Source organism: Nyctereutes procyonoides, unplaced genomic scaffold (genome assembly GCF_905146905.1).
Source record: "Nyctereutes procyonoides isolate TBG_1078 unplaced genomic scaffold, NYPRO_anot_genome, whole genome shotgun sequence".
Taxonomy (NCBI): Eukaryota; Metazoa; Chordata; class Mammalia; order Carnivora; family Canidae; genus Nyctereutes; species Nyctereutes procyonoides.
In genome coordinates, this window is record NW_026575122.1 from 24,803,675 (window position 1) to 24,829,252 (window position 25,578).

General features: G+C 35.5%; 1 protein-coding gene across 2 annotated transcripts; it reads right to left on the minus strand.

Annotated features, from left to right (window-relative positions):
• Positions 1-1,753: 1,753 nt before the first annotated feature.
• On the minus strand, positions 1,754-25,578 carry ACTR6 (actin related protein 6). Of its 2 annotated transcripts, XM_055336659.1 has the most exons (11): positions 25,454-25,578; positions 23,551-23,668; positions 23,037-23,105; positions 20,847-20,970; positions 19,413-19,548; positions 19,265-19,321; positions 12,853-12,951; positions 12,680-12,758; positions 6,585-6,756; positions 5,018-5,156; positions 1,754-2,373 (listed from the first exon to the last, which is right to left on the minus strand). In XM_055336659.1, exons 1-11 carry the CDS (start codon positions 25,519-25,521, stop codon positions 2,244-2,246), a joined length of 1,191 nt encoding a protein of 396 aa, XP_055192634.1. In that variant the 5' UTR covers positions 25,522-25,578; the 3' UTR covers positions 1,754-2,243. The 2 variants fall into 2 exon arrangements, with proteins under 2 accessions (XP_055192634.1, XP_055192635.1); XM_055336660.1 differs by lacking the exon at positions 23,037-23,105.

Genomic DNA, 25,578 nt, shown 5'->3' on the forward strand with positions numbered 1-25,578 from the left:
ATTAGTCTTTTGAGAATATTATAAAGTTTATTTTATTCCCTTAGGGGTTTGTTCTTGTTGGATTCAGGTACCTCTTGTGGTGTTTTAAGTATCCCTCAAATGTTTAATGTTTTTTTTTTTTCTTTCTTTTACAAATTCCCGTTTACCTGTTGATGAATTGAAGTTCTAATTATGGTGCCTTTCCTTGGCAGGAAGAAAGCTATGCTAAGTGCCCTACGGTCCTGCCCTGTCAGAATTTTTTCTAATGAGGTCTGAGCTCTTACCTTTAGCCTGAGATCAGTGCCACAATCAGCTGTTCCCTTCAAGATTTTTTTTTTTTCTCTATGCCTTTAGTGGATGTAAATCTATTTTAGATGGTTAGGGAACCCTTACACTTCAACTCTTTCTGCTGAGCCTCAATTTCAAGAAAGTGAGTAGGGTTTGGCTGTTTCTAATTCATTTAATGGCTCCTCCGTGATTTCCTATTCTCTGTATTTGTCCTAAGATTAAAATATCCCTGGAATTGTTGTCTTTGGTAGTTTTCTCCTGCCTTGACCTGGAACACAGGTTTTCTTGTTCTTGATTCTCTAACAATCTAATCTCACTTATTTTTCATCTTTGAGAAATTCCTCCACTTTTGTTCACCGATAGCACTCTGTGTTTCCAAGTCACTTAAGGATTTACTCTATCAAAATAGTGTGAACTATTTCATGCACGCAGTATAGATTCTACTACAATGAACACCCCTGTGCCCACCATCCAGCTTGAGAAATAATATATCATCACAATATAGTACTTAAGCGTTCCCTGTGTATTCATCCCTGATCTCATTTACTTTCCTCCCTTCTCCACTGGAAATATTTAAAGGGATTTGGGACATGAAGTAGGTGAACATGATCGGTTTGCTATGCCAAGCCAAACACCACTGAATTAAAAATTTCAAAACCAAGACAGAAGAGTGTTTGAGAGGACAGTTCTATCATAATTACTCATTGGTGTAAATCCTAATACTTTATTGTCTTAAGGGGTATACAATGCATGGACAACACTGGAACATGTTATTTCGATGCATGCAATTTGCAATAAAAGAAAATTATGAACTCTAAAGTGCCTAAGTTCTCATTCCACGTTTAGTGGATTTTAAGAATGTTGGTCCAGTTTTGAGTTTTGGTTTTTGTTTTTCCTTTCAGATTATACAAAACTTTGTCCTGCTGATAAATTTCATTTTGCTTAGGATAGCCCAAATGAGTTTCTGCTGTTTGCAAGCAAAGAAGCCTACCTGCTCCATTCGTTAATGTCATTGCCAGCTATTTCCTTAAACTGGAGGGTTTTTTTGCACCCCTATATAAAAGTTTTGTTTTTTTAAGATTTATTTATTTATTCATGAGAGACACAGACTGAGAGAGAGAGGCAAAGACATAGGCAGAGGGGGAAGGAGAAGCAGGATCCTCACAGGGAGCCCAATGTGGGACTCCATCCCGGTTTCTGGGATCACGACCTGAGCCGAAGGCAGGTGCCCAACCACTGAGCCACCCAGGCATCCCCTTATGTAAGAGTTTTTAAAACCAAACTAACATTTGTTCCAAGAGTTTTTGAACAACCCTGAGTTAACTTCAAATTTCTTTTCATCCTAAAAAATGGTGTATTTTTGCGAAGGAAATAATCTATTTCTGCCAACACAGTACTAATCAAAAAGCACTTTAATAAATTGGCTTTAGTTTCCACTCTTTCCAACTTATTCTAAATACAAAATAAATGTTAAACACAAATAAGATTAGTCTTCCCAACTTTAGTATGTACAAATAAAAATGACAATTTTTAGACGAATACTTAGTTCTAAAAGAAACTGTATCAGCCAGAAAACACTTTTAGCCAATCCTTTGTACTCATTGTAACACAAAAAAGCACTCCAAGGAAAACTGACCAGCGAGACAGTTACATCTGTACTCTCAGATATAAAGAATTAAATTTAAAATGCATTCACTCTTTCATCTTCTAATGAAAGATAACCTATTCTCAGAAACAGTGTGAGCACTGTTATGGTAGTCTAACTCCTACATGAAAATATGAGCTAAGAAACAGTTTACTGGAATAACAGAGCTAAGAAACCTTTGAAAATTAGCTGAGGATCAAAGTATTTTCTATAAGTTCAAGATCTTATCTTAGGATGAAAGGTAATACAGGTTCTTAATCTACTTTAAAAAGAACATTGAAATTAAACCTTTCAATCACAAACAGTCAAAACATTTAATTCAGAATGTTTCTTAAATATCAAATTTCTCTTCACAGACGCTATGTCCATTTTCTTCGTAATCTTCTCTTGTTACTACCATATCTTCAAAATCGTCATTCTCTGATATCAATTTTCCACCTTCCCAGGCATAAGTAATAGGGCTGAAAATAAAGTTAAAATAAGTGAACCCAGATGACTGCACAGACCTGAAATGCCAGAAAACATTCATTAGTAGCTAAAACATAGCAATCTCTACCCTACTTAATTTAACAGAGAATCACTTGTGAAAATAAGCATAAGCTTCATAGGAATAAGGTAAACTAAGAAAGAAAAGAACCTCAGCCACCAGTTTAACTAAGCGTTCTTTGTTTCCCCTATGCCCTGAATTTACAGACCCTCCACTTCTAATAATAAACAAGAATACAAAAGATCAAAAATGCATAAAATGAAAAATACTGTCATAACGGGATATAAATTCTGTATGTGGCAAAGAAAGGTCATCTATTTTGCAGAGAAACCCATGAAATAACTATTCTCTCATTTTACAGATTTGGAAAATGAGGTTCAGAGAGGTTAAGTGTGGGACTAGGATTTAACCCCAAACTATTTTTAGTCTGTGCTTTAGCTGCCACACTGCTATCTCTAATAAATGAAACGTTTACATGGTATGACACAGTAAGTAAAATTTTGGCACACATAAAACATTTAGTTTGGTTTTATCTTCAACCAAGATTATACTTTATGACTCAATTCTATTTCTACTGTTCCTCTCTCCCAAATCAGTTTAAAATCTGAAAAATGATGAAAAGTTAATGTTTTTCTTATTATATTCATTGTATTTACTAACCTTTAAACATATATTTATTTACGTATCTATATAACATATATACATATATAAAACAGATGTATAATAAAGATTTGCTGAATAAAAGAATAAAAACTATTTCTGATGATCTCCTGCCCTGTAATGTATACATGATTTGCATTTAAAATGAAGGAGGGATGCCTCAGCAGTTGAGCGTCTGCCTTCAGTTCAGGGGGTGATCCTGGGGTCCTGGGATCAAGTCCTGCATTAGGCTCCCTGCATGGAGCCTACTTCTTCCACTGCCTGTGTCTCTGCCTCTCTCTCTGTCTCTCTCATGAATAAATAAAATCTTTAAAAAAATAAAAAAAATAAAATGCAGGAGGGGCGCCTGGGTGGCTCAGTTGGTTAAGCATCTGCCTTTGGCTCAGGTTATGATCTAAGGGTCTTGGGACTAGTTCTGCATCAAGTCCCTGCTCAGCAGGGAGCCTGCTTCTCCCTCTCCTTGTGCTCTTGCTATCTCTGTTTCTTTCTTGAATAAATAAATAAAATCTTTAAAAATGAAATAAAATGAAAAATAAAAAACGTGTAGGGGAAACAAAGCAAAAAAAAAAAAAATGTGTGGGATGGGATGCCTGGGTGGCTCAGTGATTGAGCATATGCCTTCGGTTCAGGGCATGATCCCAGAGTCCCGGGATCAAGTTCTGTATCAGGCTCCTTGAGTGGAGCCTGCTTCTCCCTCTGCCTGCGTCTCTGCCTCTATTTCTCTCTGTCTCTCTCATGAATAAATAAATAAACTCTTAAAAAAAAATGTGTGGGGGATAAAGAAACATGGTGGAAAAAATAAAAATAAAATAAACACATAGGATAAAAATCCAGTATGCTTCGGGCAGCCCCGGTGGCGCAGCGGTTTAGCGCTGCCTGCAGCCCGGGGTGTGATCCTGGAGACCCAGGATCGAGTCCCACATCGGGCTTCCTGCATGGAGCCTGCTTCTCCCTCTGCCTGTGTCTCTGCCTCTCTTCGCTCTCTCTGAATGAATAAGTGAATAAATCTTTAAAAAAAAAAATCCAGTATGCTTCATATTCTATAAAAAGTACATAAACATTAATACTGATAAAAATCATTACAATGCCCAACAATTGTTTCTTTAATCTGATACCTATAAATTAAGTGAGCAGCAGACGAGGGCCTTCTATATCTGCTATTGATTTAGAAAAATTCTACTTGACCTTTAAAAGGAAACTCTAAAAACTAAGAGTCAGGTATATGGGGGGGCACCTGGGTGGCTTAATTGGTTAGATGTCCAACTCTTGATTTGGACTCAGGTCATGTTCTCAGGGTTGTGGGATTGAGCTCTGTGTTGGGCTCAGTGCTGGGTATGGAGCCTACTTAAGATCTTCTCTCTCCTTCTCCCTTTGCCCCCTCCCCAATGCATATGCGCTCTCTCTCTCTCTCTCTCTCAAAAAAAGCCAGATATAGGGGGTCTTATCTGCAACTCTGCCACTGGAGACTGGGACAGTGGCAAGGGGGTGCTATTTAAACATATATTTGAAAAAATAAAAATAAATAAAAATAAACATATATTTGGTAAGAGACATGTATTTGCTCCTGACTGCACATGAAGAGAACTAGGTTTTAGCCTGGTCACTTCTACTAACTTACTGTAAGGCCTGTGCCAAGTTATGAGCCCTTGTTTTTTTATTTACAAAGTAAAAATGCTGAACAGGATGTGGCCTTGCTACGCTTCTTCTCCAGGAACTACACTCATCATCTCAGCATCAAGCTGTCATAGCCCACTGAAATGTCAGGCTTATCATTTTAATTATTGAGAAAGGGAAAATGAAGATTCCAAAGGTGAAATAAACCTGCCAGAACCAGGCTTTAAACTCAAGTCTACCTACTGACAATTGTTTTTTTTGTTGGTTTGTTTGTTTGTTTTTCTGACCGTTTTATCTACAAAACGACTTCCATGTTTTATTTCTAAAAGTAAGCCAACACTTACTTTTCAGGCAGCACAACTGAAACATCGTAATCTGTTGGAGTGAGACATCGAACTTCTGAGTAAACCCTGTCTCTAAATCCCGGGAAAAGGGAATTTCCTCCTGTCAAAACAATGTTCTTAAAAAAATGCGGCTGCATTTCTTTAAGAGGAAAAAAAGAAGAAAAGGCATCAGAAAACCTGTTTACTTATCTTTCCAGAAAGACAGAGATGAGGGCTTAGACAAGGGCAATCAGTTATAGTTATTGGTTGGGAAAACATGTTAATTGTTTAATAACCATAAAAATTATTTATAATTTGTAAGATTCTATAATGAAGTTAAGTTTACACAAATTGGCCTACTAAACAGTGAAACATGACCTCATAGATCTTTAAAATAAAGGCTAAGGTGAAGAGGGAGGTGAACTGCTGACTACTTACATATACATGTAAGCTAATATGTAAATGAGTAACTTTCTAGCAGCAGATGTTTGATAATTATGCTCACTTTTTCCTAAAATGGAGGAGGTATTTCTGTAGGCTGAGATTGTGAACTAAGGTAAGGCTAAAAATGAAGGCCTTTAAGGCATTTTAACGTGGAAGCCCAAACTTCCATGTTGTCTCACTTTGACAGATATATTCATTGTGCAACATTTACATTTGATAGTGAAAAATACTCATTATCCATAAGCATAAAGGATCTTATATTCTACACTTACGGTTACATGATGGGTGCCATACGGTTGGTTAGTTGGTATTAAAAGCCATGGGGAAATCTATGAGGAATTAATACATAATGGCCACCCCACATAATGCTTCCTTTCACAAAACAGGCACAAAGTTCCCTTACTTTGACACTGAGTCTCATGATATTAAAGCAGTGTAGTTTAAAATGCTGTAGAACACTACCTGCAACTTTATATAAACTGTGAAATTAATGAGACATTAATACAAAAATAGTTGTGAAATAACTACATTATGTGATTTTCTCTTCTTTCTCTCTCTTTTTTTTTTTTTTAAAGGGAGGAAAGGACATTGCAAGTGGTGGTAGATTTTCTCCAATGCCTAGACTGTTCCTTATGAAGTAGGAAGACACTTTCAAGATATAAAAGTACTCTATAACACTCTAGAAAATTACTTAGGTGAATCCTGTTTCAGGAGAACACACACATCACTAAGAAGCACCATACTTTAGCCTTATTTACATCCTGTACATTAGTCCAAATAAAACTGAGAGGATAAACCAGTCCCATCAATAGCTACAAACCATCACTTTGTTAAATTATAAATTTCTATTTTGTGGAAATTTGAGTTAAAACCTTTCTAAAACAGATACAGCAATCTAATAGTCATGAAGAGATTAACTTCCTCAAGTTTAAATAGACTATAATAACTTTCCCATATCAAATTTCTAATCTAGGACCAATAAAGAATTATTCAAGTGCACTATGAGATCTGGAAATCTCTGCAAATAAAACAGGCTTGCCACTTGCCCGAAATTACTTAGAAAACTCAGATGATTTCTCTATAGTTTATAGAGCTTATGATGTTTTTAGAAATATTATTACCATGCAATACTTTATTCATGTACCTTCAGGTAAGTTCTGAATTGAATAAACAATAGCTTCTGGAATACCCATTTCTTGAATGCCTATATCAGAAGGATTAAAGAGTATTTCTGGAACAGCAAATCTCTCATTGGCCAGACGAAGAATTTGTTCTCCAGATTTATATTTTCCACTTAACACCATCTCTTCCCTTGGCTTAAAAAAAGAAAAAAAAAGATAAAAAAGTTTAAGCTACATTATCTAGTCCATACGAATAACATTTAGCAATATGTTATTATTAATAATATTAACCATATTCTTGGGAGTTTCATTCAGGATTTTCTTTTTTTTCTTTTCAGGATTTTCAAAAGTTAGAAAAATGTGGCCTTTTCTGTTGCCTAAACCATACGAATAAATAATTGCTCACTCTAATGCAGCTGTTCCCAAAAAGACGATCTGGCCTTATTCCACACATTTTTAAAGAGAGAGGAGAATAGATGAGAGGAAACTTCTTAACCTGCCTATAATAACAGACTGATTTCAGTTCCTAGGGAACAAAAAACATACTCTAAAAAACATTTAGTATGTCTTAATGCTACCATCACTACCTTACTTTCACTCTCCTATGTATGCATGCATATGTGTGTTTAAATCTTTTTTTTAATTTTTATTTGTTTATGATAGTTACAGAGAGAGAGAGGCAGAGACACAGGCAGAGGGAGAAGCAGGCTCCATGCACCGGGAGCCCGACGTGGGATTCGATCCCGGGTCTCCAGGATCGCGCCCTGGGCCAAAGGCAGGCGCCAAACCGCTGCGCCACCCAGGGATCCCCATATGTGTGTTTATTTTTAAGTAAGCTCTATGCCCAACATGAGGCTTGAGCTCACGACCCCAGGATCAAAAGTTGTACACTATGGACTGAGTCAACCGAATGTCCCTATTTTCTTATTCTAGATGTTTACTGGACCCTGTGGCTATATTCTATCAGGACTTCCCCTTTCTCTTGTACAAAAAACCTAAATATTTAAATTCATTTATTCAATCTTCAAAAAACTATTTTGAAATCCATGGACTTTATCAATGAAATTTTGTTACTTATTTTCTGCTGAGCTGTATCCCTAAAGGGGCCAGAAAAAAAAAATCTACAATATTCTACATCATTAAAATAATCGCCCTTTCAATTTTACTAAGAACCATCAGTTCTTCCAGATTTGGTTATAAACATTCATTTCCATTTATATATGCAATTTTCCTCCTGAGACAAGGTATTACCCAATCTTTTATATAAGTATAAAATACTTAAAATATATGAAAATATTAATTACAAAAGAATAATATGTTTAAAGAATATTATACATCCCTTAATATAGTCAGTCATCTATTCTCTGTTCAGATTTCTGCTTCCTCAAAGAGGCTTTTTCTGACTTCACATAAAAGTTCCCTCCATAGGGCAGCCGCAGTGGCTCAGCAGTTTAGCGCTGCCTTCAGCCCAGGGCGTGATCCTGGAGACCCGGGATCGAGTCCCACATCAGGCTCCCTGTGAGGAGCCTGCTTCTCCCTCTGCCTATGTCTCTGCCTCTCTCTCTCTCTCTCTGTATCTAATAAATAAATAAACTCTTAAAAAAAAAAGTTCCCTCCATTATTCTCCACTATTGCTCTATATTATCCTTCATAGTCTATATGTCCACTACCTAGCACATAATGAGTATTCAATAAATTCCTAAATAATAGCATCCTAGTTAACAATGTGCCATTTATTGTATTAGGCATTTTATATACATTATCCTTCTGAACTCTCATATAACCCTGTAAGGTAGGCATATTTTCCTCTTATGATGTAATCGGGTTTGGCAAGATTACATGACTTGCTCAAGATCATTCATCTAATAACCAAAAGGACTTCTAATATATATTTCTTCCACTACATTGCCTCTCTTAACCTGGATATAATTCTGAATTCTATCATTTGGAATTTGGGAATTCCAAGTTCGAAACATTACTCTTAAATAAGAACACTCAAAAATTATATAATTTTCGGGATCCCTGGGTGGTGCAGTGGTTTAGCGCCTGCCTTTGGCCCAGGGCGTGATCCTGGAGACCCAGGATCGAATCCCGTGTCGGGCTCCCGGTGCATGGAGTCTGTTTCTCCCTATGCCTGTGTCTCTCTGCCTCTCTCTCTCTCTCTCTCTCTCTCTCTCTGTGTGTGACTATCATAAATAAATTTTTAAAAAAATTAAAAAAATAAAAAAATTATAGAATTTTCAAAAAAAATTCTATAATTTTCATTATACTTTAGGAAGAACAAGGAAAACTCAAATCACTTTTCAACTCAATAAACTTCTGTTAAAGTAGCAAAAAGTATTATCCTCAAGTATTCTTCCTTCTTAGGCAGTAAGGAAAATATTTTCTACAAATTTATAAATTCACTTAAAAGTGATATTAGCTTGAGTTTAAAGGCTATAACTCATTTTGTCAATACTCTAAGTTGAAACAGATGCAGACTTTGGAGAAATTCAGTTGACAAAACATAAGATTATGTAGTCCTTTCCCCAGATTTTATAAAAGAGAATCAAGTGAGTGTCCCAGAATCAAATATCTAAACTAGGGGAAAGAGCCAGAACTAGGTATCCTTGTTGGATGTTGGCTCTAAAGCCATTATTCATCAATATGCAATGTGGGACTACAAGTAGTTTCTGTTTTAAGAGTAGAACTCCAAAAAGATTTTTTTAGACATAGACAAAAGAAGGAATGAATATATAAGGTCTATTGGGAGTTGCTACTTCAGTCAACGTGGGGTAGGCCATGATTACTATACAGCCTCATAAATTTTGTTCTAATACTGTAAATGAAATACTCAGTTTACATTTTACAATGGCTCTGCAGAAACTGTTAATGTCATTAATTATGAGCCAGATTTTCTCAATTTAAGTCCAATCAAGTACACTACACTTTAGTATGTATTTCCTTTCCAATAAGAGATAATACTGGAATTCGTATCAGTTGTAATCGGTAACAATATTATAGGCTTATTATTGTTATTGTTACTATCATAAGTACTAGAAAATGAAGGTTGTATCTTTTCACAATTATTTAAAAATATTCTTGAATAAACTATCAAAGTTCAAGTTTTAACAATATCCTAAGTATAAGGATTCTCAAATAATTATAATTTTTTTCATTTTATGTAGTTATTGTTTTTCTAATTTCATAAACATATATGAGCTTTCATCAAAGTTGTTGTATATCAGGCAACAATGAAGTTAATCAAGTACTAATTCAAAACAACATATTTTAGGATAAATTCTAACATATACTAAATGAAATTGTTTCTAAATCTTAAAATCATTAAAATATACACAATTTTTTTGTTTGTTTTTTGGTCTTTTTTTTCAATATACACATGATTTAACATGTACAGGTAGCCCCTTGAACATGGGTTTGAACTACATGGGTCCACTTATATGCAGATTTTCTTTACAACACAGTACTGTAGATATATTTTCTTTCTTATGACTTTTTTAAAAAAAGATTTTATTTATTTATTTATTTGAGAAAAAGAGAGCAAGAGCAAGTAGGAAGGGTGGAAGGAGAGGGACAAACAGACTCCATGGGACTTAATCCCAGGACCTGGGATCACGACCTGAGCTGAAGGCAGATGCTAACTGACTGAGCCACCCAGGCACTCTCTTATGACTTTCTAAACAACATTTTTTCCCTGGCTCACTTTATTATACAAATATATATAGTATATAATGCATGTAACATACAAAATATGTGTTAATAAACTTTGTTATTAGTAAAGCTTCCAGTCATCAGTAGGCTAGTAGTAGTTAAGTTTTTTGTGGGGATGGGGGTGTTAAGCTATATGCAGATTTTCAATTGCATGGGGCAGGGGGACGCCAGTTGGTACCCCTAACCCCTACATTGTTCAAGGATTAACTATACTTATCAATGATAAATCTTAACATTAATCGGCAAAGTAAAGATTAAACTGTTATTTTTAAAATAAAAACTCAATGTAACATTCCATCATCTGGCAAAAGTCCAGGGCAAGTGACTATCCAGTCTACTGATAACAAAGAGTCTACACTAAGTTAATGAAGCTTAACCTATAACCAGAATCTGAGCTCAAAGCCAAAGGCCAATAAAAGAGCTATGTGGCTTCTGCCTTTTTTCTCCAAAGATATGAGTAAAACAAAGTTCACTTGGAGGAATGATCACTTCTCTACTGGCTCACTATGTAAGGTGAAGGGACATGAACTGAGAACATACATACTGATTATTTTTCAAGTGCCCTGGGTGATACCAATGATCGTTCAGGTTTAGAGAAATTGGGAATTACTGAGACTTTACTCAGGGCCCATCCCTGTGAAATACGTATTACTTTACCACCATTAACTCTATAAAATGCTATCAATTATCCATAAGGTGTTTTATATAACTGGAGTGTTTTAATGAGCAATAATATATGAAGATGGTATTATCTATGTATTTGAAGTTTTCACTGTCCTGTAAAGAAAAAAATGTACTTTCGATATTCTAAGGAGGACTTGGGCTTTCAGTTTATTACAGGCAACCTGATCTCTTCATCTGTCCCAACTCCCACTTTTCAAAGCCAGCCTAGGTCCTCCCACAAGTACCTGTCTCTAAGAATATCACAAAGTGATTTCAATTTTACAAGGGCTCCTTAGAATTCTGATTTGTATTTTTACCTCAACAGTATGTCCAAAAATTTTTTAAATTTCAGGCATATAAAGAAATATAATTGGTGCCTGGATGGCTCAGTTGGTTAAGCGTCTGCCTTTGGTTCAGGTCATGATCCCAGGATCCAGGATCAGCAAGTTCTGCTTCTCCCTCTCCCTTTGCCTGCCACTCCCCCTGCTTGTGCTCTCTCTCTCTCTCTCTTTCTCTCTGTCAAATAATTAAATAAAATCTTTTAAAAAATTATAAAAGTACAAAACCCAAGTATCTATCAACTTGTTTGATACAACTTATAAATTTAACAACTCCCCTTTTTAATTTGGTGTTATCACTCACATACAGTTTCATCCTTTTACTTCTTGCTTATGTATTTCTAAGTAACATAAGTTATTCCACACATCCTGAAACTGTACAGATCTTACTAAATCTTCCTTACAGACATCATAATGTTGGGATGCCTGTGTGGCTCAGCAGTTGAGCATCTGGCTTCAGCTCAGCACGTGATCCGGTCCCGGGATCGAGTCCCACATTGGGCTCCCCATGAGAAGCCTGCTTCTCCCTTTGTCTGTTATCTCTGCCTCTCTCTGTGTCTTTCATGAATAAATATTTTTTAAAAAGACATCATAATGTGTTAGATGTTTTAGCCAAACATGTTTCTGAGATGTAACCATTATTCTGTGTAGCTCTATTTCACTTTCACAATTGCTTTTTATAATATAATATATATCAAAATTTATTTATTTTCCTCCATTAGTAGATATTTGGGCACTTCTCAATTTTTCACTTTTTATACTGCAATGAATGATATCATTAACATTTCCTTATGGAAACACGCTTACATTTCTGACCAAAGATTTATAATTTCCCAATAGTCCTCCATTAAGTCAGCTAAAAGGGCAAACTTCACATTTACTCAAACAGAATTAAGTTTATCTGAGCTGATCAAAAATAAAAGGAGAAATTATTTTGACATCTAAGATAAACTGCTTCTCAATACTTTGAAAGTGTGCTGGATTTTGCCCTTTTCAACTACATCTGATCATATCAGACCAAACAAGTAAAATTCAGCCATGTCAGCTCTGTTAATAATTTTCACAACTGGCAAATAACCAACTTCCAACTGGATTTAAACTAATTCCTTAAAAAAATAAAATAAAATAAAATAAACTAATTCCTTAGAAAGTAGAAAAGGGGTTAACTGGAATATAAATAATGATACTATCTAACACCAGATTTTCCCCATGTTCTATCACAGCTGATGCTTCTTTCTCTAAATAACTTTAATAAGATATTTATTAATCATTTATGCACTGTGTCAGAGAAAAGGCCAGCAGAAGGCTATCAACTCTGTAAGACTCTACCAAACCCAGCTAGATGTTTTTCAAATCTGACTGAGATGATCTCTTCAAGCAATGCCATTGAGGATTCTTTACATTACCTTACAAAAGCCCTTTTTAATTGTACTGAAGTCAGGCAAAACATAGTCTATCATTACAGTATTTTCTTCCCCTTTCAACCTGGAAAACAAAATATAGACTTGTGAGATAATTAACTATGCATAACATCACCCACCAATCAACTTTCTAATTCTTAGATTATGGTTATACATACTTTGCAATATCCATATCTCTATAAAAATCCTGAGACACATAGCATACATCTTCTTTCACTTGATTAATTACATGTGTTTCATCCATAACATGAAGCTGCCTAAACAGAAATAAATACTGTAAAATTTGAAATCGAAAAACATTAAGTATAATTTACAACTGTTTAAAATATTTTTTCTGGAATTAAATCTTTGGATAATTTTTTTAAATATTAAATTTTTGAATGTGTAAAATATTTTCAACTTCATAGAATAATCACACTTCCATTTTATTTAATCTCCACATTATCTCTCTGAGGTCAACTATTAGTCCAGCTTGCAGAAAGAAACTGAAAACGAAGGCTTAAATTAGGTAATGTTTATCCAGTTAGCAACTTTCCTCCAACCATTCTGAATAGAATCTTGCTAAAATGACTTAACTCTGCACTTTCTTTTCTAATTATTATTATTTTTAAAGATTTTGTTTATTTACTCATGAGAGACACAGAGAGAGAGAAGCAGAGACGGAGACAGAGGGAGAAGCAGGCTCCATGCAGGGAGCCTGACGGTGGACTCGATCCCAGGACTCCAGGACCATGCCCTGGGCCGAAGGCAGGCGCTAAACCGCTGAGCCACCCAGGGATCTCCCTCTTTTCTAATTACAGTAGTAAGTCAGCACACAGTACCTGGTACCACGGTAGATGCTTAATAAATATTTGATGAGTGAACCTAAGAAACACAGGCTTAGAGAAAACAAAGATACTTCAAGAAACAAAACTGAATGGGCAGCCCCGGTGGCTCAGCGGTTTGGCGCCGCCTTCAGCCCAGGATGTGATCCTGGAGGCCCAGGATCTAGTCCCACATCGGGCTCTCTGCATGGGGCCTGCTTCTCCCTCTGCCTGTGTCTCTGCGCCTCTCTCTCTGTCTCTCATGAATAAATAAATAAAACCTTAAAAAAAAAAAAAGAAAATAAACAAAACTGAAGAAAACACAAACAAATGGAAAGATATTCCATGCTCATGGCGTAGAACAATTCGTGTTATTAAAATGTCCAAAGCAATCTACAGATTCAGTGTAATCCCTATCAAAATACCAACAATATTTTTCAGAGAACTGGGCCAAATAATCCTAAAATTAATACGGAATAACAAAAGACTCTGAATAGCCAAAGCAATCTTGAAAAAGAACAAAGTTGGAGGTATCATAATCCCAGATTTCAAGATAGACTATGAAGCTATAGTCATCAAAACAGTATGGTACTGGCAGAAAAACAGACACATAGCTCCATGAAATAGCATAGAACCCAGAAATGAACCCATGCTTCTATGGTCAATTAATCTACGGCAACGGAGGCAAGAATATATATAATAGGGAAAAGATACCTCTTCAATAAATGGTGCTAGGAAAACTGGTGCAGTGAAACTAAACCACTTTATTACACCACACACACAAAATAAACTCAAAATGGATTGGACCTAGATGTGAGACCTGAAATCATAAAACTCCTTATAAAAAACATAGGCAGTTTTGGACACTGGCTTTAGCAACATTTTTCTACGTATGTCTCTTCACTCAAAGGAATGAAAGTGAAAATAAACTACTGGGAGCACACCAAAATAAAAGTCTTTCACACAGTGAAGGAAACAATTAACAAAATGAAAAGATAACCTATTGAATGGGAGAAGATATATACAAAGGATTTATCTGAAGTGATATATCTGATAAGGGGTTAATATCCAAAATACATAAAGACATTTTACAACCCAACACCAAAAAACCCCCAAATAATCTGATTAAAATAAGCAGAGGACCTGAATAGAAATTTTACCAAAGACAACTCAGCTCAACATCACTATCATCGGGGAAACGCAAATCAAAACAAGGAGATATCACCTCACATCTATCAGAATGGCTAGTATCAAAAAGAGAAGAAATAACAATGTTGGCAATAATGTATAAAAAGAAAAACTGGGATCCCTGGGTGGCGCAGCGCTTTGGCACCTGCCTTTGGCCCAGGGCGCGATCCTGGACACCCGGGATCGAATCCCACGTCGGGCTCCCGGTGCATGGAGCCTGCTTCTCCCTCTGCCTATGTCTCTGCCTCTCTCTCTCTGTCTGTGACTATCATAAATAAATAAATTAAAAAAAAACATTTAAAAAGAAAAACTCACACAAACTGGTGTATAACCACTGTGGAAAACAGTATGGAGATTCCTCAAAAAAATTAAAAATAGAAATACCATACAATCCAGTAATTCCACTACTAGGTATTTACCCCCCAAAAAACCAAAAACATATAAAAAATATATGCACTGTTGTTTATTATAACATATTTATAATGCAAAAATATGGGAGCAACTCAAGTGTCCAATGATAGGTAAATGAATAAAGAAAACATAGTATGTACAGGTACACACACACACACACAAACACAATGGAATATTAAGCAGCCTAAAAAAGAAATGAGATCTTGCCATTTGTGACAACATGGATGAACCTAGAAGGTTTTATGCAAAATGCAGTAAGTCAGAGAAAGACAAATATGATAAGGATTTCACTTATATATGGAATCTAAACAACAAAACAGAGCAAAAACAGACCCATATGTATAGAGAACTGGCAGTTGCTAGAGGAGAGAGGGTAGGGAGATGAGCAAAACAGGTGAAGGGGAGTGGAAGGTATAGTCCTCCAGTTATGGAATGAGTAAGTCCCAGGGATGAAAGGTACAGCATAAGGAATATAGTCCAGGTACTATAATAGCATTGTGTGGTGACAGAGAGTAGCTATGTTTATAATATGCACAGCATAAAGTATAGAGTTGTCAAATTACTGTATTGCACACCTAAAACTAATGTAACATTGTGTGTCAACTATACTTCAATAAAAAACATACAAGAAAAAGATAAACAAAAATGTGAAGTTATTTCCTTTGAATATTTATCTTTACCCATATATACTATACTTTTTGTTTTAGACTAAATGTTATCTCATATTTTCATATGCTATCATTCTTCAAAAATATGGTTATTTACTGCCCCATAATATTTATTAGAGGAATCTAATCTATTAAAATATATTTATTAATGCTCCTGGTGTTGGAAATTTATATCAAGGGGAAAGATACTTGTGTGTTTGTGATTATGGATTTGTTGCTTTTTGGGTTTTTTTAGGTAGGCTCTATGCCCCAAATGAGGCTTGAACTCATGGCCTGAGACCAAGAGTCACATGCTCTACCAACTGAGCGAGCCAGGTGCCCCAGAGACTTTGGCTGAATCACATTTCAGCAACCAAGTTATTTTACCTCTTTGGGACTCAATCTCTTCAACTCTAAAGGGGTTATCATAATAAGATCACCGACTTAATACATCTGTAAGAAGTAAATGATTCTAATTATACATGGAAAGTGTTTAGCATAGCCCTTATAAGTAAAAAATATTATTATTGCTTCTTTTTGCTTTTTGTTATCTCCATATACACCATATTTTACCTTCTTTAAGATTTACTATTGCACCAAAGAAAAGAGGATAATTAAACTATGACAATTCTAAGGTACCAACAATTGGAAGATCCATTCCAACTAGAGATGTGAGAAAAGTATAACTCAAAATCAATGCAATATAGGTACTTTTATCTGTATCTTGGATTATCTCATTATTTATTCATACTCTAGGACACAGAATTTGAAATACTTCTACTACCTTGGTGTATTGCCAAACTGTTTACCAGAAAAGTTATTTCAAGGTATGCTCTGATCAGCAGCCAGCATCACAATCTGCAATATTTTTTTTTTGCAATATTATCTTTTGAAAAAAATTCTATTAATTTGGATCATAAAAATTGTGGTATTTTAATTTGTGTTTTTCTAATAGCAGTGTCATGATAGAGAAATTCTTTTTTTTTTTTTTAAAGATTTTATTTATTTATTCATGAGAGACAGAGAGAGAGGCAGAGACACAGGCAGAGGGGGAAGCAGGCTCCATGCAGAGAGCCCGACATGGCACTCGATCCCTGGTCTCCAGGATCACGCCCTGGGCTGAAAGGGCACTAAACTGCCGAGCCACTCAGGCTGCCCTATAGAGGAATTCTTATTTGTTAACTCAATATATCCCAACCTCCTAAATAAATGCTCAATAAATATTTTAACTGAATTTGTAATAATTACTACAGATGTTTAACACTTTTCTATATCTGAGAATTATCCATTTATATCCTTTGACTATATGTAACCCTAATAATTATCTATCTGTATCACTGACCATTTGTTTTCTGAGAATCGTCTAGTAACCCGTTATTTTATACCAAGGTAGTGATTTCTTAACTGAGAAGAGCCCTTAATATATTAAAGATAACAACCCAGTGTCATATCTGCTTTAAATTGATTTCTCAGGTTTACATTGACATTAGTTTTGTTTACAAATGCTTGAAATGAGTGGTTTTCCAGACCAGAAGAGGACAAAGAGGGATTGGAGTGCTGGTAATATAGTCTGCCTGAACTGTGTTCTGGTTACTTGGGTATATTCAGTTTTTAAAGATTCACTGAATTGTACATTCAAGTTTTGTAAACTTCTGTATGTATGTTTTACCTCAATAAAAAGTTTGTTTTATTAACAAAGTTGTATGTGGGAGGGACCTGGGTTTTGGTTAACATCCTCATCTGTCTCAACTTTCTCTGCCTTTCAAATGTGGTCTTTCCAATCTGATGGGGATAGGGGGACTAAATATCCAAACTTTTTGAAACTGAGCCCAATTCTTTCTGGTTCTACAATGAATAACATTCACATAATCATAATACTGTATATGCTACTCTTGAGCCTTTCATTGTTAGAACTGATGTATAAACAACAAGGCAAGAAGACTTCACTTTAGTAAAAAGTCATATATAAATGTTATCTCAATAATTAAGAAGAAATCATACAGCATTGTGTTTAATGAAAAAAGTCACTGTTTAAAGGTTATATACTATAGGATTCTGTTTCTTGAAATAACAACTATAGAAATGGTAAACAAATTAGAGATTGCCAGGAGAGAAGGACATGGTGAGAAAGCAAATGTAAAGGAGTAGCACAAAGGAGTTCCTTTAGAGTGATGGAATAGTTCTACATCTTGATTTCAGTGGTGCTTAGATAAATCTATATATGGGATAAAATCGCATAGATGTACACACGAATGCATGTAAAAAATGGTGAAAATTGAAAATAATATTGTACTAGTGTCAATTTTATCATGTTGATATTGTATTAGTTAATTGAGATGTTACTAAGGTTACACAGGGCTCTCCACACTATTCTACAACTTCCTCAGTCTGTGATTATCGTAAAATAAAAAGTCTTTTACAAATGTGCTAGAGCTGGGTAGGATGGATAGGGGAGTAGGTCTCTTTTGAGGGTAACAAAAATGTTCTAAAAATGTTCTAATACACTAAAAAACACTGAAAATGTACACTTTAAATGGATGAATTTTATGGTATGTATTAGATCTCAATAAAGCTGTTTAAAAAAATAACAGTACACTGACAGAAGAAAGAAGGAAAACATGGGAGGAAAGGCAGAAGGAAATGCAGATTCACTTATTTTCTCATCTGATATAGAGGGGAGCTAAGAGATACTGACGGTGTCATACTAGTCAAAGTTAATGTAATGAGAAATTGAGATTTAACAATTCTACTTACAAAACAAAAAAAAAAATCCCACTTAAGTTTTTAAACAAAATAAAATTTAAAATAATAGCATAAATTAAATTTATAAATAAATATAGGAAAGCAAGAAGAGTTGGGATGTGGCAAAGTACGCTAATTCCTCATCTTTTAATGATGGATAGTCAACTAATATTGGTTAATCCACAAGCAAAAATAACAATACATTATTAAGAGTCATAGAGACTAAAACTATAAACGATAAATACAGTTTAAAGACCATACTTTGTGTGAAATGGAATTGACATGAGAGAAAAAGAGGCATAGAGATTTATTTTCCTTTGAAAACCCTATTTCCTTAAATGCATTTTTAATTTGTTTTATAATGTATAACATTTATAAACTGCTATAACTTCTAGAATTTTAAGATACTAAACATACTTAACTCCCTAAGTAATTTGGAAATATCCAAATTTTGGTGGACACTAGCATTTTATATGCTAGAAAGCTTTTGGTTTTTTTTTTTTTTTTTTTTTGTAAGCTCTATACCAATGGTGCAGCTTGGACTCATGACCCAGAAATCAAGAGTTGCATGCTGGACAGACTGAGCCAGCCAGGTGCCCCACTAGAAAGCCTTTCAATTTGAACATCATCTGTATTTATATATGTGATATAGTTTTTAAAAGTAGTGATATAGAATTGTCACCTGAAGTTACAACTAAATGGTCAGAGTAGTTTTAAATGACTTTAAAAAGTTCATCACCAGCAGCCAACCCTCCCAAAGAATTAAAGCTAAATATTACCTGTAAGATATGATCTCCTTTAGATGATTGGTTAGGAGTTTTCCTCCTACATTTATCCTACAAAGGGAGAATTCAAATTTGGTTCAGTTTATCGCACCTTTCATTTGGTTTTAACCTAAGAAAAACACGAAAATTGAATACAACTCACCGAATAATTGCTTCTTTTTTCTTTTTACTTCTACAATAGGGAACTATATGTGTAAAGGAATATCCACTATCTACAATGATACAGCACAACTCGGAAGGATTATCTCGAAAATACCTATGTGCACTGAGAGCACCAGCTATTCAGAAAAAGATAAAGAAAACTGGATTATATAAAGTGTACTTAATTTAAAGTAACTTAAAGAAAGGTAACAAATTAAGGCAAACACAAAGACAAAAACTTTCCTTTATTTCTATATGTCAATTAAAAATAATATGCATAACTATCACAAGCTCTCTGCAGCATTTAAACTAAAACATCACATTTTGTGGTAAACGTGACTTAAAATTTTTGTGATCAATTTTTAAAAGTAAATATTCTTAATTATTTTAACATCATAACTTATTTTAACAGTTGATAATTTTACTGAGCATTTATTACATGCTGAGCAGAATTCTAAAAACTCCATGAGTATTTGTGTTTTAATCTTCACAACAGTTCCATTTTATGGATGAAGAAATTGAAGCATAGAGAAGTTAAATAATATACTCAATGTCATACAACTAGAAAGTAACAGTCAAGATTCAAACCACCTAGAATGATTCTAGAGCAAGGTTTCTCAACCTCAGAACTACTGACATTTTGAGCCAGATAATTCCTTGTTGCTGGAGGCTGTCCTAATCATTTTAAGATGTTTAGCAGCATCTGTGTCCTCACAGTCGTGACAACCAAAAATGTCTCCCAACGTTGCCAAATATCCCAAGGAGCAAAATCACCCTGAAGAACACTGTTCTAGAGATTGTGCTCTTAACCATTATAGTATAGTATCACTCATACAGACTTAAATTCTGCAAGCTAAATATTTGAGTACTTTCATTGTACAATCATGTAATGTAATTCTAGCCTTTCATAAACTAGTAAGCATATAAATATCTAAATGATATATCTAAATATCTAGATATTATTTTCAGATTGGTTTTCCACATATTGGCAGGCTGAGCTATTATCAATAATAATGATAGTGAACACATCAGTGGCAGAAAAGGTAACCTCCTTAGAAACAATGTCTCAGAACTTAAAAATATGTGGCTAGTGGAGCACCTGGCTGGTACAGTCGTTACAGCATGTAACTCTTGATCTCAGGGTTGTGAGTCTGAACCTCAGAGTTTACTTTAAAAAAAAAACAAAAAACAAAAACAAAAACTAGTATGTGGCTAGTAACTTCATTATGGAGAAAATACCAAACTAGTAAAAAGATGAAGTGAGAAAAGTCTGATTAGATAATCTCTAAGAGTATACCTAATTTTTAAATTCCATGTTTTATTTCCTTCAAATCTAAAAAAATGTCACCCAATATTCTTGGACTTTAAGGGTTTCTCTTTACCCTATTCATGTCTGTATTCCCATTACTTAATTGCAATCAAAACTTTAACTCACCATTTACTCTTAAGACTGCTTGGAACTGATATTCTTCAAAGAGGATTTCATTCATTGATTCTTGAATTGAAGTGAAATTAAAGTATGGTTCTGTGATAATAATATTGGTATCTAAAAAATCAACCTATGAGAGAAAAAAATTCCACAAGTTTTATAACTTTGTAGTCATAAACACTTCTTTTACATATATAGACAAAAATATTAATCCTCACAATAATCCTAGAAGTCTTATTACTAACCCCATTTAATTGGCCAACTGAGGTACAGAAAAGTTGAATACATTACCAAGGTTCATGTAACTAGTTAGGGACATAGCTAGGATTTGAATCCCGGAAGACTGATTACAGAATCCAGGCACTTTATTATTCAATTTTAACTCTCTTAATGGTGGCATTAATAAAATGATACTATCAAATTGTTTGAAGATCAGCGTGCAAAAGTAATGAAAAATACAACTACAAGCATTACAGATGTTTTGTTTTCCAAGTCAAATGGCCAGAAGCTTTAGCATAGTGTTTACATAATTCTCTCCTACACCCTTAAGAAGCATTAAAAACTGAAAATTCACTCACTATACCTAAAGGTACATTACATACAGTAAAAGCACAAAATTCTCACATAATATTCACAATTTAGGTATGTGGACAAAAATATTTTACTGTGAAAACAAATAGGAGATGGTGAATTGATCTAATAATAGTAGACATGTGAATAATCTTGAGTTTCATACAGACTCTCAACCTCAAATTCACTTCAAAATGAAAATTCTATTCATATGCAATTACTTAATTTTAAATATTTAAATATATTTAAAATATTTATTTTTTTTTTCAATTTTTTTTAAATTTATTTATGATAGTCACAGAGAGAGAGAGAGAGAGAGAGAGAGAGAGAGGCAGAGACACAGGCAGAGGGAGAAGCAGACTCCATGCACCGGGAGCCCGACGTGGGATTCGATCCTGGGTCTCCAGGATCGCGCCCTGGGCCAAAGGCAGGCGCCAAACTGCTGCGCCACCCAGGGATCCCTAAAATATTTATAATATTTTTAAATATTATACTTCTTCAAAACTAAGAACAGTATATTAGTGACTTAAATATAACTTTTGAAACATATTCTAAAGTTAAAGCTAGATACCTCAATTACCTTCAACCCCAATCCCAGAATTACTCTCTGGAATCTGTCCTTGGCCTTTCCTCTTTACTGATACCACCTTATCTCTCACCTCAAATAATGCCACTGCCTTCTCAATGCCCTTTCTGCCTCCATTCTCTTCTCATTCTGCTCGGTCTTCTGTGCCGCTAGCATAATCATCAGCAAGTATTTTTCTAAATCAGAAATCTGATCACCCTCTGCAAATGTATTCCTCACCACACAAGTCCTTCCTTCTATGACTTGACACTGCCTAGGAAATAATGCCCATATATTTGCAATTTCATCCCCCCCTTAACCCATCTTACAGCGTGTGCTGGTGAATGGTCAACAACCAGATCTCCAGGGGGAAAAAAAGCCCTGATTTGTAGGGTTTACCACAGTCTGTGTTATAGATACTGTCACCATGGTTGATTTCCAGCTATCCTGAAGTCACCAAACCCTGAACACAGAGCTGGGAAGAAATGCATGTAATTGGTTCTCATGACCCTGTAGGAGCCAACTTTCAGCACAAGACTGTTCAGTAAAAATTCTGAGTCTAGGGGATCCCTGGATGGCTCAGTGGTTTACTGCCGGCCTTTGGCCCAGGGTGTGATCCTGGAATCCCGGGATCGAGTCCCACATCAGGCTCCCTGTGTGGAGCCTGCTTCTCCCTCTGCCTGTGTGTCTCTGTCTCCCCACCCCTGTGTCTCTCATGAATAAATGGGTAAAATCTTTAAAAAAATAATAAGTCTATTCACTTCACACCATGCTCTCCCCCCTACCAGATTTTAGCTCAAGTAATCATAAGTATATAAGTATTACTTTTCATAAACATATATATTTGGGCAGTGTATATAATTTTAAAAGCTAAAAATGAGTGATAGTACATAGTAACCATGTGGAACAGATTTATTTAAGTCATATTAAGGTGTAAACTAGCTTTATATCCTATCCTGTTGGTTCTTGCATTAATATGAGTTAATAATTCTTTGATGCTGTAATTTTTCATTGAATAAAGCATGGAAATAGAAATTTGAATACATACTCCAATTTGTTACCTGATACATTTCTTTTCCAAAAAGGTAATCCCAAACTTGTCTTTGAACATCCCAATTCACCAAGTAGCCCTAAAAAAATTCTTGTATAAATTACCACAAATATTTGAATAATTTTTAAAAATCACATTAATATACTCTAAATGACTAATTGCTCTTTATGGTTACCTTCACTACTCAAACACTGTTTAAGGAGACGCCACTCCATACTTACATTTTTTTAACATGTTCATCTCATTTAGCTTTAATATAAACAAGTAAAATTCAGTACCACAATCAGTATCCTATAGCATCCTGCTATAGGGTCTGGGATTGAACCCTAGACAGTAACTAAGTCATGGTCATTTATTGCTAACAAGACAATTTAATTTCAATTTTTGGTTTTAATAAGATCTTATTAAAATTTAAATAGCTTTTCTAAAAACATTCCCATACATAAAAAAATCTTAATTATACATTTAAAAATTGTCTTTACATTTAGGACTATGTTGTTAGAAATGACATATAATTGAATTACCTTCTGAAAAGGAAGGATGTAAAAGAGTCCAGAAGGGTCCTTTATTTCATCTATCTGGTTAGCAGTAAAAGTTTTAAGTCGTGCTGTTTTTGACCTGAACTGACAGTTAGGAATTACCCTGTAAACAAAGAAATAATATAATTATTTCCCAAATACTCACTTAGAAAGTATAATTACTTAACCACCTCCCTCCATGACAAAAAAAATATTCACAACCAGTGTTTCTCATTTTGTCTTCAAATAATTAAAAAAAAACACATTTGTTTGAAAAGTTATAATATGTATGAGATCCTACACTGGACCCTTCATCTTTCTCAAGTAATCCTTTAAAAATCCTTCCAGGTGGGTATTGATCCTGCCACCACCAAATGACAGTCAGGGCTCAGGTAAAGTTCTGGTCCTTTGGGCTTTAACGTGGGAATCTTAATACCACTCGGGCAAAAGATTTACAGTTTCAAAATTCTTGCCATTAAAACTAAATATCTAAGAAGTCAAAGATTTTCAATTAGCAGGATGCTATAGGATACAGAAGGAGGAAGTGGTTCTTAATATGGTTGCCGCCCACCACAGGTTTACAATCTGGTTAGGAAGACAAACTAAAGTCATCATCAACCATACACACATGTACACACGTATGTGTGTGCAGGAGTGGGAGAAGGGGAGGGGAGAGAGAGAGGAGGAGAGAGGGAAAGGATATTGGGACAATACTGCAAACATGTTTTGTATCTGCTTATTTCATTTATACTATGTTGTCATTTTCTCTACATGTTTAAATATGCTTTGAGGACATGATTTTTTTTTTCTTTAAAGATTAATTTTAGAGAGAAAGCAAGAGAGTGAGAGAGTGCAAGAGCTGGGGGTTAGGGTGCAGGGAGAGAGAATTTCAGGCCAACTCCCAGCTGAGGGCAGAGCCCAAGGGGTGATTCAATTCCATTCCCTAAGATCACCATCTGAGCCAAAGTCAAGAGTCTGATGCTCAATGCACTGAGCCATCCAGGCGATTGGAGGACGGGATTTTTAAAAACCGCACTACAGTCAATCTTATGGTTGTACTGTAATTTTAGTCTATTTTCTATTCTTGATTATTCAGCTTGCTTTCTTTTCTTTTTTTCCCACCATACACAAGGTCTGTAACATAGAGCACCCTGTATTTATTCTTATCAAACCCTTCATACTTATTCCTTAGGAAACTGATAACAGAACTACTGTGGCCAAAGGATAAAAACAATGATACACATTGCCAAAAAAACATTTTCCGGAAGACTAAGAATTTACGTTTCTATAAGCGTTCTCTTTAAAAAAGAAAAGGAGAGAGGGCAGAGAATCCTCTGTAAACATTTTAGAAGTAAAGCATCTTTTCTTCTCTCTATATACGTATATATTTGACGAATGCCATTGCAGTGATTCCGTCAAATCAAGTCTATCAACCAGGTCGGCCAAGGCACACCAAGGGGCTTGGACACGAAGCCTTCAACGTCTCCAACCAGTAGGCCGTTTTTAAGCGCTTCTGGGGTCACAGGACCCACTGAGGATCTGGTGAAAGCCACGGCAGTGCCCTCAAGAATGTGCATATGCACCCACATGTCCGCGCTTCCTGCGGTTCCTGAACTTCGGGGACGCACCGCTTGGTCGAGCACCGCTTCTCAAAGAAGCCTAGTTTCCTCAACGATTTCCTGTACCAAAGGAAACGCACGTCCCACTTCCGGGGCCGCGTGGCCTACGTGACCGCCACAACCGCAGTGGAAAGCATCCCAGCCTCCCGGCTCCAGTCGGAGCATCCCTACGGCGCCGGTGAGGGCCACGGAGGGCCACCTGCAGTTTACTGCGCTCCCGACAGGAAGCCAGCCGAGTCTGTGAAGCCACCAGACGTCGGGCTCCTGCTGAGGAGCGAGAGAACACTTACGACACGTTTTCATGGCTGTAGCCGATTTTGGCATTGTAGGCTCCGTTATCCAGCACCAAAGTCGTCATTTTACCGCGAACCCACCGGCTGTCGCTCCGTCCTCCCGTCACGTCGGCTCCCTGGGC

Coding starts and splice junctions, on each gene's coding strand:
- ACTR6 (XM_055336659.1), bottom strand. CDS start 25,521: ATGACGACTTTGGTGCTGGATAACGGAGCCTACAATGCCAAAATCGGC. Junction 20,971..23,036: donor TTGGAAAAGAAATGTATCAG/GTAACAAATTGG, acceptor TTTCTCTCATAG/GTTGATTTTTTAGATACCAA. Junction 2,374..5,017: donor TCAGTTGTGCTGCCTGAAAA/GTAAGTGTTGGC, acceptor CTTTATTTTCAG/CCCTATTACTTATGCCTGGG.